Source organism: Rhipicephalus microplus, chromosome 2 (genome assembly GCF_043290135.1).
Source record: "Rhipicephalus microplus isolate Deutch F79 chromosome 2, USDA_Rmic, whole genome shotgun sequence".
Taxonomy (NCBI): Eukaryota; Metazoa; Arthropoda; class Arachnida; order Ixodida; family Ixodidae; genus Rhipicephalus; species Rhipicephalus microplus.
The window spans coordinates 90,272,728-90,285,437 of NC_134701.1; the positions used below are offsets into that span (position 1 = coordinate 90,272,728).

A 12,710-nucleotide genomic window follows, 5' to 3' on the forward strand; every position below is an offset into this window, starting at 1 on the left:
ACAAGTTCGAAGCACAGCACCCCGTGCGCGGAATACTTCAACCCTCGCCCTCTTCCCGAGGAAGAGGGGGCGGAAGAGCCGTCGCCCACGCTGTGGAACGCAGTACTGCCGCGGTGTGGAAGTGTGCTCGAAACACGCTACGAGGGGGTAACCCCCGCATGGACAAGAACGCGGAAAGCAGGGCACCCAAGTTTTTTTTCTCTTCGCACGAGGAAATGGAAAAAGAAGGACGCCGTAATATACGTGCCGCGCTTGTTAGCGAAGCGGCGCAATGCGAGAAGTAAAAATTTAAGAAAAAAAAAAAAAACTACGACCAAGACGGCGACATCGTTCGGGAGACGTGGGAGGGTGACTAGCCGCACGATCTGGTTCACGTTTAGCCATGACTCATCGCGCGGCATGCAGGGAGCCGCCAGACGATAGCGTAAAACAAAACAAAAACGAAAGGGGGTGGGGGCGGAATGCTGCAGACAACCGTCACGCCTTCATCCAATGACCCCCTCCTCTTTCTTCGAGTGCAGTACTACTATACATGATTAAATTGTGCGCAAAAGTGGACACCAATTACGTGACACGTGCAAACATTGCCGTTCTTCCCCGTGCAGCACCTGACAAGGCGTGGGAAGACCTAGAACCAGCGCCCAGACGGAAACGCACACCTGGCCGACGCCGGCTTAACGCCGGACTATTTTTCCCCGCCCGAAATGCTCTCCCGAAATGGCTACGCCAGGCGCTCATGACAAGAAACGCCGCCAGACGCGTCGCGAACGCAGGTAGTCACACACAGTCGCACGCACGCAAAGCGAAACACTGCAAATCGGGCACGCCCAGCCCTAGGCGCGAACATGCGAAAAAAGGAGACGGGGAACACTGGCAGGGCACCGGCGCTAGGCCTAACACCTCCCACCCTCCCTCTCCGGGCGGCCATGAAGCGAGAGATCCACTCACCAACACGTCGTAGCAGATCTCGCGTAGCTCCTTCTCCACTTTCTCCCGGTACTCCCGGGCCATCTGCTGCTTGCGCTCGGAGCCCTCGGTCTTCTGCTCTATGCTGGAGATGACCCGCCATGAGCTCCGCCGGGCACCGACGACGTTTTTGTAGGCGACAGAGAGCAGGTTGCGTTCCTCGTTGCTGAGCTCCACGCCCGTTTCTGTGACCTGCTTCATGGCGGCCGCCATGTCGTCGTACCGTTCGGCCTGCTCCGCAAGCTTGGCCCGCTGAACCAACTCGTCCTTATCCATTGCCGTGCCGGTGGGCTGGGTGTTTTAGCTGCAAGGCAAGCGGCCCCGAGGCAGAACACCCGTCAGTCGAGCCAAGCGCGCACGCCGCTCGGCCAAAATGGCGGCCGAGCTCTCTCCCGCCGCTGCTGCTGTATCCGCCGATCGGTAGTACTTACCGAAGCACGCCTCTAAAACACCGCGAGCGAGAGCGCTGGACCCTTCTGCCGCTAGCCGAGCACCGTGGCAACGCTACCACTACGACGATAGAAACCCAGCAATCTTTACCCAGTGGCGGATGGTTTCGCACTTCCCCAAGCGCTAAGCGGACGAGGAAGATTCCTTCTATCAGCCACGGGGCCGCCTTTCTGAAGACACGGTACGTTGACGTCACGCGTTGCCTGGAAACCGAGTAAAACGCTGCTCAGTTTCGAATCTGTTTCAACAACAATTCTCTAGTTTCCGCTTTAATTACGGTGTTATTTGCGTCGGCGTTAAAACCTGTTAGTAGCAGGTAGTGTAAATTTTATTTTGCGTCTTTTTTAAAGCTTTTTAAATAATTCGTTAGTCAAATATTGGGTCGCCACGCGCACTTCGACTGCGCTAAATTTAAAAAAAAGTATTTGTCAAATTATTGCTGAGTCAAAACCGTGAAATAAAATTGCAATGTGTTTAAAAATAATTGAATCTTATCTGTGTTTGTGAAGAATATATTTAGCTGCTAGCAAGCCAATTCTTTACAGGGCGCTACTGTCGCAGCGACACCCAATGGCATTATTTCACCTGCCGTCACTGCGGTGGTGAGCACGTGGTTTCTGTTGACGTCGTTCCAGTATGCCGCGTTCGAAGCGAAATCGTCAAGGTATTTATGGTTCTTTGTGGTCTTTATTGTCCTCATTATCCATGCTGATGCGTGGCATGTTTTCTGTGCTTCGATTCTAGTCTCTCTTACGCGCACGAAGAAGAAAGGTTTGGAGCATAAGAGGGATCTCATCCAGGAGGTAAGCCTTGTCTCTGCCATGAGTTCCACTTGAAGCCGCAGAAGCGGTGCAGTTTTCTTGTAACTTTCTGTGAGATCTTATTATTAGTTTGCTCCCTTAGAAACCTGTTTAAGGTGTGTCTTCTATAGAAACGTACAGCGTGACGTGCAGCCCCTTGAGAACATCGGTTGTATTTCGATGCCAGCGTGGGGGAATATGAGTGCGATCTTCCATCGGCTAAAAATGGCATTGGCCCTCTGAGGACGGTACGTGCAGAGCTGTTGCAGATAGCTAGCGCTCAATATTACCGGAAGTACAAGCCTCCGAATGATTTGCGTGTTAAGTGAGTAGCATAATTTTTTAAGAATGACCACGCTTAAACAGTGGACACTGGGCTGCCGTTCTTCCCCACACGAGCGCATCAAATATTCGCGCACATCCTTGGCCTTTCCCGTTTTGCCGTTCTGTAGTTGGAGAAATTAGCTTTAATTTATTGATTCAAATGAACGCTCTTGACCTAAGACCGTAGCCGATACCAGCGCTTCTCTTAACACACTATGACATGTTGTCATTGAGGAGTGTTGTTTTACTTGCGAAATTACTGTCTAGTCACAACCATAGAAAAACTAGCTCGTTCAAATATACTGTCTGGTACTGATCATCATACGCCACCAAGTGGCGAAAAAAGAAACATGCTGAGGAAGTGCATCGCCTCAGTGCTGTATCTATTTACAAACTTTTTTTTTTTTGTTCTCACTTCTTATGCGTGTTTGCGTACTTTTTCATGCCTTGCTTTGAAGTAGAGAGAGCGACTATTGGGAAAGCGGAAATTTTTGCCGTCTGGGAATGAAGTAAAACTGAAAGTGACATTCCTCTGCACGACCACATCGTTGATGCTTCTGGTGTCTGACCAGCTTCTAAGGAGCACAATGTCCTGTACCTTCCTGTCTCACTCTGTGCGCTTGATGTTCGTATTTCGTAGGGCTATGCTTCCACTTTTGCCATTTCATCAATCGCTTTGTGGTCCTTGCAGGTCTCCTCACTTACCTTCTTAAATAAGATACGACCTGCCATTTCATTGGGGCCCCAATCAGGCAGGCGCCCTCTGTCGGCTGGTTATCACCCTTACAACCTATTCTAGCTCGTTTCAATCCAGCTGCTGTAATAAAAATGCAGAAGAACTCGCGAGAGGTGTGCACTCCTGTCTCAACATCAGTGAAGCATGGGCTTCAAAGGGGCACATAATAGCACTAACTTGGAAAAAAAAATTTCAAGAAAAGACATAGTAGGGAGGAGGAAAGTAGAGCGCTAAACTTCAACTGTTTGTATCAAAGAACAAGCCACCGCATTGTAACTATCAGTGCATGTGTCCATCAGTATTGGCAAACTGTGGTCATACGCGTATCGAAGAGCTGGATCTCGTCTTGAAAAAGTGAAACAGACGTGTCACTAATGCAGCACAAGTGTTTGTTCCACTTAGCCAAAATGAGATGCAACTGCTTGATATGCGAGTGTGAGAACTGTTTGCTGATATTGATACGCGCAAATGCAGATGGTTGTAATCTGGTGGCTTAATCTCTCAAACAGTTGGAGGTAAGCATGCGACTTTTCTGCTCTCTGCTATGCCTTCTTTAAAATCTTTTACAGTGAAAGCTGTTGCGAGATTACAAGGGTCGCGTGCACCATAGTTGTCCACTGCGGCCAATGTCCGTAACCGCTATCGCAGTAAATAAAGAACACACAGGGATTCGAACTCGGGTCCCCTGTGTGCCAGCCCAGTATTCTACCACTGAGCCACGCCGGGGCTCGGAACTACGTTACAAACTGGGCTTATGCAGGCATGTCGGGAAAAGAATCATAATAATGTGAGTAATAAAGCGTTTTAGAACAGCAAAAGAGCAAATCGGGTATCACGCTATGTGAATTTCGTAACTAGTGGGCCGTCACATGCAACTCATTACAAAAGCTTTAGACATAATTCTTCACCAACAAAAGCCAAAATATCTGAAAATTGCACAATATTGCTTAAAAGTGTGTAGTGGGCACCACCCTTCTCTGAAGAATGACGAAGCATGCCATAGCGAATAACTGCGACAAGATACAGAAAACTTTCGCTTCGTGCAGTAACGTCATCGGCAGAATTTTCTCACTTAAGATTTTCACAGAAAATCAATTGGGTGTTTTACAAGACAGTTGGAACTCATAATAACCAGATTTCGATGTCGTGTCCCTACATTAAATTTCTATTCACATAAGGCCGGTCCGGCGATGTCGCCGCTATACAACTTTTATTCAGAATCGGAAACAATAGAGCACTATTTTTTGTTATGTCACCGATAGAGATTGCTAAGAAAAAGACTTTTAGTCATCCCATTCGCTAGCCTGGGGCTGAACTTCACAATAGAGAATACATTTTCCTTCGGTGCTTCAGATCTGGGCTTCAGCCAAAAAAATGTTTCGATGCAGTTTGTAATTATCCTAATGAAACTAAAAGAAGTAAGCTTTTAATTGTGTGAGCATTATTCCTACAGGAATATTTCAACATAAACATGAGTTTTGTTTAACCATGTTAATGCCTGTTCTTCAAAATAACGAATGCATTTTCTAATCTGAATGAGTGACAAACAAGTATTGCACTCCTTCCCTTCTCCCTATGGTCTGTTTTCTTTTTTTTGTTGGGGGGGGGGGGGAGTATAGATATTAAATATGGAAAAAGTCTCACTGAATTAAGTAACCAATTCTTGGCCAATCTCTCTGAGTGGGTATGAGCCATGGCTGTGTATTTATCATTATCATCGAATGCCTCCTTACTACGCAAACATGATGATTAAAGGGGCACTAAAGCCAGCTATTAATTTAACATTGATTGTTGAAATTGTGGTTCAGAAGCCTCGCAGTGTTACTTTCGTGCCAAGGAAGGGCGTATTTTAAAATGAAATCATGTTTTAGTGCTCCCCATACGGTTAGCGCACTTCAAGTTATCTGCCTCAAGTAGCGGACCGACCGGACTGTCTCACGTCACTGTTGCCGTGCACAACATTGCCCGGCTTCACTGCTCTAGTAGCAGCACACCAAAAGCAGCAGGAGCCACAGCAGCAACAACGGCCATTGATCGATTTCCCGCCATTTGCTTTGAGATTACACACGCTTTTGTTTCAACTGTGCCTCATCATTTGTCCCATGTAACCACGCGTAAATTGAATTTTCGAACCATCCGGGCCATTCCCCATAATAATGTCTTGCGGTTCTTTTTTTCCATGAATCAAACAGAAACGAACAAGCAGCATTTTATTGCGTCACTTGATGCATGGAAGGTACTTTATTTAGTACAGTTGGATGGACTACTAGTGATTAATTGTAGGCGGTCCGTCTGATGTCATCGGAATCATTTTGAAAATGTCTTACTGGGGCGCTTTTGCTCTTGTGCCTTTACCTTAATTTCTCGGTAAGTTGGGAAATGTTGTTGATAATACTATTGTCATTTTAGATGTTGTCATACATTGAACTTTCACTCGGACATAAATTGTTATGTGACTTTAGTGCCTTTTTCATGGCATAGTGGGTACCCTGTAAGTGTGCTTGTAGTAATTACCCAAATAGTTCAAAAAACGCCCTGAAAGGCTGTTTTTCCAGATTTCGCAATGACTATGCTGCTCGTTCCATGCAGGCCTGGTGTTTTTTTTTTCCTAAGTTTGTGCTATTATGTATCCCTTTAATGTTAACCAATTTGCCAAACAAGTCTTACTGAGGCATGAACTGCATTTTAATATAGGCAAGCTATCTTTTTTCTTTGAAATCGGAATGCATTTACACTGCTGCAATATTTCTTGCCCTTATCTGGCTGATTGCTACATTCTGGCTGCTTGCTACATTCTGTCCTTAGTTGTATGGACATTTTTGTCATTGGGCGTTGCACTTTCGGAAGCACACTTCCTCGATTGCATGCAGGTCTCGCAAGCTGCATTGCACGTAGACTGGTTTGGCTTGCTACCATGTTGACCAATATGATGCTCAGTTAAAGCTAACCCCTGCATCTCCTCTGTGTTACGGTTCCTTCGTCTGTATCAATAGTGAACTATGCTCTGATGCTTCCTTGTAATAGTTCACTGCTGGTCTCGAACTTGCTTCTAATAACACGGTTGCAGTGCATGCTTGTTCTCATGTGTGGCATGGTACCTAAACATCTGCGTTGCACTGCTTATGTATTAGCTTTTCGACGAACCAACAATTGGGAACCTTTATATATCTCGCACGTTTGCCTTGTCCAGCACTGCCTTCTTTGGTACTGTGTCAACAGGTCTGTACATGTTCACTTGCAGCAAGTGTCGCTAATAGATTCAACTTGCCGTGCTCCTCGCTGGACTTCTTCAGGCACTCTCCATACCAGTTGAACCTTTATGTTCTGTTGTTTGAAGCTTCTTAGAGCTTTTCTTGGCCCAAAACCTAGCAACAACTGGATTGCCATGGCCAATGTTTATCCAACCATGTATACAATCACAGGTCTGTTTATTCACCCATGCCAATCATAAGCGGTTTACAGTGGTGCATGAGACATTCAGAAATCATGCCGTGTGAGTTTAATGGTGCCGGCTGCATTTTCCTTCTCCTTACTTACGCCATCCTCCGCACTTTCACAGGTGAGAAACTGCACTTGAGGTTAGTTTATAAGGCGCTAACGTTTTGACAAAACACACCACATTAGTAGACTGGGCTACTGCGCCTACACGTGAATGCTGCGTGGTCTGCTCAGCTTGGTCATCGTCGTCGGTGGTGGTGATGTGCTGTTCTTGTTGTTGACTATATTATTATTACATGCTTTGGCGGAAGGGCATTCAGTACCATAAAGCACACTATACTTTGTAGAATTTTCATATGCATGTTCTCATACATTAGTCACACCTGCATGACTGCAACCTTGCACTATCTGCGTAGCATTTGCATACAATTCATTGCACCACAACACTGCTGGATATTCACCCTTCAACGAATGCTTTGTGGCCATGAAGCCGTGTTACCGCTGGGCACGCTATTTCCTGCCGGTACAGTGCTGCTTGGCAAATATGCGCATGATGTCATTGCTCTTGCCGATCCCTCCTACTTTGGAGCTACGTTCCTTGTGAACCAAGCAGAAGGGAATGTGTGACAGCCACCATGTAGGCCCATTTCACACCCTGCTCTGCAGTTCTATTTTTTTGCTTGCAATGCTCTTGGATTCAACTGTGACATCAAAAGTTTGATGATCAGATGGAGGAAATTTGAAGGGCTCGTTTGCATGATACAATTTTAATGAATATGAAGAGATGATAAAGCCTAGGAAAATATTGGGGATGTCATTTGTACTCTTTAGGTCATAAATGAGAAGTAAGTAAAGTGAACAAAAGGAAGACTTGCTACCAGCCGGGACCAAACCTGAAACCTTTGGACAAAGTGCTCAGTGAGACTTGTGGGGACACACGCATATTACCTATAAAATATTAAGGGCTAATGTATCCCCAAAAATATAAAGAATACAATTTGTCGATTATACTGGTACAGGAGAGGAACGTGGGAGTGGTTTCTTAAAATGGATCATCTGTGTGCTGCACAGCAGTGTTATATTTTGGAGTGTGATTGCCGCAGCTGTCTGCGTGAATCGGATAGCTTGTTTAAGAGGGGTGAGGAGAAAAGTTGGAGCCTTTTTATTGGCCCTTTAAGCATAGTTATTCACCATAAATGCCTCACTTGAGTTTCAGCGCTCATCCCGAGTTGTTCCTTTTGTTCCTAATTTTTGCTTTGCACTGTTCATTACTATCTGTACTTAACTAGCCCAACTTACTTTTTCGTCACATTGTCCTTTGCCAATTCTGCCTCCTTAGTGCCTTCTTTAAAGGCCCCTCAATCGCTAAGCAGTCGAAGGGACATTGTGTTGCAGTTGTGCAACAAACGTAAGGCTTGTTGTATACTCATGCACAATTTTTTTAAATGGTGCAAAAATTACGCACAGGTTCCACTTAATTCGCACTGCTAATGCTGAATAATAGCATATTTGGTGGCATCGGCACATTTTTTCCTCCTGTTTCACTGGCACCACCTGTGCTTCAGTGCACACTATTGTTGGTCGGCTCCTTTCACTAGCACAGCCAATCGCGCTCCTGCTCTCTCCTCTATGCCCAGCTTCGACCCCTTCACACCGCTATCCTTTCTCAACCTTAAAACTTGGCTTCCCGGTCACCCACATAGTTTTGCTATGCTCTCCCACACGTCAGGCTCTCACAGCTGAGATAGAAAAGTGTTGAAAATGATCCCCTGTGATTTACCTTCGGCTTTAAACAGCACTACTGTGAAAGGGGCCCTGCAACACTTTTCAATGTAATTGTCAAATGTTTTCATTGAAAGATAATTTCGCCTCATGAATGCGCTGCTGCAAAAGTTTTTAAAATTCATCAAGTGGAAGCGAAGTTACAGGGATTTGTTGCGCATTTCAAGTGCTTTCTCCTTCTGTACTATCGAGCCCACTGAAAGCTACGTGGCGAGGGGGTTGATAAGCGGTAAGAAAAAAAGCGACTTTTTATCAGCGTCCATCATTACCTTAAGGATATTTTTTTTCTCCACACGCGCAACTTCCAGTGTAATCGTGAGCACGCATGCACTGTCCCGTGGCATCTCACGGTGGCTACGATAACTATGGAACTCACAGTGCCCGAATTAGTCGATAGCCGTGGACTTTGAGTTTTTGACACACAAATGTGAGTTTATGGCATCATATATCAAGAGAAGGGAGGATTATTTCGAGCCAACCCTAATAATTAATCGCGAATTCCAGGCCACGTACTGCGCTATAATCTGTGACTTGCGTGTTTTTGGAAGCTTAAACTATTGATTGGTTGCATTGCACCTTATACCATTCAAGCTTTGCCTGTTCATTATCACTAGTGCTTCCTATTTTACATATCAGAGAAGCCATGTCTTCGGTGCATTGGGCATGGTCGCTTTCGAATTTGTCCTTAAAATTTAATAATGATTATCTCGAGTTTGGTGAAACTTCTGTTATTTCTGAAATATTGGTATGCCATAAATTAGCACGCATTGCATCTTTCTTATATAAACAGTGGTCCTAGTTAGATAATTAGGAAGTTCAATATTGTTTTCAGTAATTAGTCTCCCCCTTTTTTTAGTTTCGGTGAAGTATTTCCTCCTTGACATCTGTGCATATACGACGGACATGACTGTCATAGAATATTTATGAAAAATATTAATTGGCCATTAATTCGTTCCTTGCCATTCCATTGTGCACCAGGAATTTGCCAATTTCCTTTTGCCTGTTTTGTGTTCAGAGGCTATACAGCCGCCAGCAACCACGTCACCAGTGTTGCCAAGCTATATAGCGGGTTATTATGTTTACCTGGTGAAATTGTTGTATTGCGGGAGGGGGACGTGAAAGCAATGCAATTTTCACCAAAATGGAACAGACATCACCAGGATTTCTAGGCATAACATGTGCCATCTCTCGGTGGCGGCCGGTCGCTCCACCGTAACTGAATGGGAAGCGCACGAAAAAAAATCATATCTCACGAACGAGACACAATATTGAAAATTACTCCTGCTTTATGATAGTAGGGAACTACTAGAACATTTCATGCATAATTTCAATAACTTGCCACTAAGTGCCTTCCTTCCCAGACAATCTGAATATCTTTCCTCACAGCCTATGGGAGCAGCCATAATTTAAACCCACTTCGGCCTCGTTGAACATCGATTGGAATGCTTAAAAAAGAGATTTCAAGATCAACTCCCTGTTTTACATTGGCCAATAAACGTTCTTTTGATTGATCCACTACGTTATTGTGTAGCTACAGATATGTAGCTTCCCGAGTCGTTTTTTTTTTTTTTTTTTTTCTCCGGCCGTATACATCCTTTTCATAAATCTAAAGTCGGCTTTTCTGCAATGCGCTGAGCATACCGGAGAAGCGAGCTAACAATCGGTAAACAGCGTGTTGCGTTTTTTGCCTACGCTCTGACGAGTAAAATGCATACATGTGCAACTAGGACTTTGTTTCCACTTAAGGACTGCAGGTGCCACTGTTAGTTGGGCGAATATGCAGTGCGGGGAAGTGAACTTGCGGATTACGAAAAAGGCCTGTTTGTTGTTTCGGTGGCCCACATCTGAACTGGAATGTTTCAAAACTGCTCGCGGCTCTGACAATTTTCTTCAATGCGTGCACTTTCTTCTTCAATGCGTCACGTATCACCATATAAGAAATCACGAGGCTTGAACTGCGGTTCATGCACCAGATAGGAGACTAAGAATTGCTGTGGTAAAAATAGAATGGTTCGTGGGTAATATTAATCAGAAACACCACTTCATGCAAGAATATCTTGAATGCGAAGCATTTCTTAATGAACTTCGGCAACTTTGAGCGTATCTGTTGATCTATTTAGCCGCTGTCGTGATCCCACCGCTGATCACCAGTTGTTGTGATCCCGGGGTGTTGTGGTAGCGTGGTGTAGCTTCGGGTTGAGGAAACGACCGCTTACAAGATGGGGATACGAAAAACACAAACAGGTTTATGGCGCTATTTACAAATATTTACAGCATGAGGTTAAGAGTTCGCAAACCACGAACGTGGTGGTTGAACCGCTACACAGTTCAGAGCGTTCACAAACTCGTACGTGGTGGTTGAACCTTTACTTGGTTCAGAGCCTTCACAAACTACGAACGTGGTGGTTGAACCTTTACTTGGTTCAGAGCGACGTCCTGCACTCTGCGGCGCCGTTATAAGCCCTGTCGGGCTCCTCCTTCTTCAGTGGAACACCAATCACACACACACACAACAGGTGAGTGGTACGAGCATGCACGGCGCACGTGAACATCCAATTTCGAGTCAAGATCACTGCACTTGAAGGTGGCGCCAGAGAGGCTCTTACTCGTCGTGTATGTCGCTGGTCGAGGGGTCCCAAGCTTCGGACAGCAGACATCAAACGGTCCGCCAATCTGTCCGCTCAATTAGCAGGGCACTTTGTGGCGGCGGTCGCCGTTTCTTCAAAGGAATACGCTGTCTTTGTTGTCCCCTCTGGAATGGCTTACCGCTTCGTGGCGACGTGACGTCTCATCCGCCGGCTAGCAGGGACAATACCTGGCGGGCAGAGGCATTCGGCGAGTCGGCTACTTGTTTGAGGATTAAAAGAGCGCCGCTCCCCCGTCAGCTCTCGACGCTGGTTCCAAGAAAACCTGGGTTCCAGGCGTGGGAACGCGGCCCGGCTACGCTTTTCAGCGACAGCATGGCGCCTACCGATGGCGGTCATAACAGCTTCCCCCTCGCCAGATGAGTCACGGAGGGCAGCGGTCAACACTGCTGCTCGCAGGGACGACGAAAGGGTGCGTAGTTGAATGCCAGAAACTGGCCTTCGCTTGTGGCATGGTCCGGGTAATTGCCGAATCTTCGACACTGTTTCTGAAACTCGACCACATGCACAAGCAAGTACTCGGCCCCCTTCGAACAACCAAGCCAAAAGAGGGATGGCAAACCAATTTTCTTTACTAGCTTTAACAAAAAGCTCACACTCAAAACTCTCAGGATTCACTTGTGCTGAGAAATCAAACGTGCTATCTTAAACCTTCTCATAATAAGATGCACGACAAAAAAAACTAAAATATCAATTTTGACACATAAAGAGCACCCCAGAATGGCTTAGAAAGAGCGGCTGAGCGCGTCAGCGTTGGTTCAATTTGCCCTTTTTTTACCTAATGTCAAAATGATATTTTTTTCCCTTCAAGAATCAAGCACCGCCTCACAAGGTGACTGTTCTTCGAGGTCATGGTTTGCAGCCAAGGGGACAATGGTCTGTATCTACTTTAAATTTAGCACCTCCGAGACAACGCTGCAACTGATCAATGGCCTACACAAAGCAAGCGCATTTATTTCCTGAAGCGCAGTACGTTATCTCACGAGAGCCCAAATTCTGGCTCAAGTAAAGCACAGCTTTGCTTGTTACCACTGTCGTCCTGACATAGAACGGCACCTAGGCCTCGATCTCTCGCATAACACCGAACCGTTAATTCTCGGTAGTCAACAGAAGCTTTCAAAACCGGATGACGATCGGTATTGCCTCTTCACTTAAGAAGGCTGCCTCCTCCTTTTAATCGCCGACTACTTTCATCGGTTCTGTCCCGCTGAGAGCATCAGTCAGGAACTCGGATTCAGTGAGCGCTACTTTTGTCCGAACGTCCGTCTTTGTTTACGGCCGCCCATAATTGTCTACCACTGAGACATAAAGCTCACCAGCCTCCCAAAATCTTAAACTACACTGTGACCTAACGGTCTACCTCAACGTTTAGGTAAAGCTTGATAATATGCTCATGATCACTAGATCAATCATTCTTCAAAGAAGACAACAACAAAAAGCAACAAACACTGCCTTCTAGCAGGTTAGTTCGGTTAGTTACCTGCCTTTGCCAACACCTTTGAATAAAAAACAAAACACTGAGTTCTTTTGAGCGCTTTCAATTATTCTCATTCTTACGGCGCTGCGAAA

General features: G+C 45.7%; 2 protein-coding genes across 3 annotated transcripts in view; one reads left to right on the top strand and one right to left on the bottom strand.

Annotated features, from left to right (window-relative positions):
- 14-3-3zeta (tyrosine 3-monooxygenase/tryptophan 5-monooxygenase activation protein zeta) overlaps positions 1 to 1,539 on the bottom strand; it is a 38,801-nt gene extending 37,262 nt beyond the window's left edge. For both annotated transcript variants that reach the window (XM_037422071.2, XM_037422070.2), the window contains exons 1-2: positions 1,398 to 1,539; positions 949 to 1,270 (exon numbers count right to left, since the gene is read on the bottom strand). In XM_037422071.2, the coding sequence (XP_037277968.1) occupies positions 949 to 1,242 (294 nt within the window). In that variant the 5' untranslated portion in view covers positions 1,243 to 1,270; positions 1,398 to 1,539. The remainder of the gene's footprint in view (positions 1 to 948; positions 1,271 to 1,397) is intronic.
- The window catches only part of RpLP0-like (ribosomal protein LP0-like), a 109,854-nt gene continuing 98,604 nt past the window's right edge, over positions 1,461 to 12,710 (top strand). Inside the window, exons 1-3 of the mRNA XM_037422069.2 lie at positions 1,461 to 1,597; positions 1,962 to 2,080; positions 2,161 to 2,219. Coding sequence (XP_037277966.2) covers positions 2,053 to 2,080; positions 2,161 to 2,219 — 87 coding nt within the window. The 5' untranslated portion in view covers positions 1,461 to 1,597; positions 1,962 to 2,052. The remainder of the gene's footprint in view (positions 1,598 to 1,961; positions 2,081 to 2,160; positions 2,220 to 12,710) is intronic.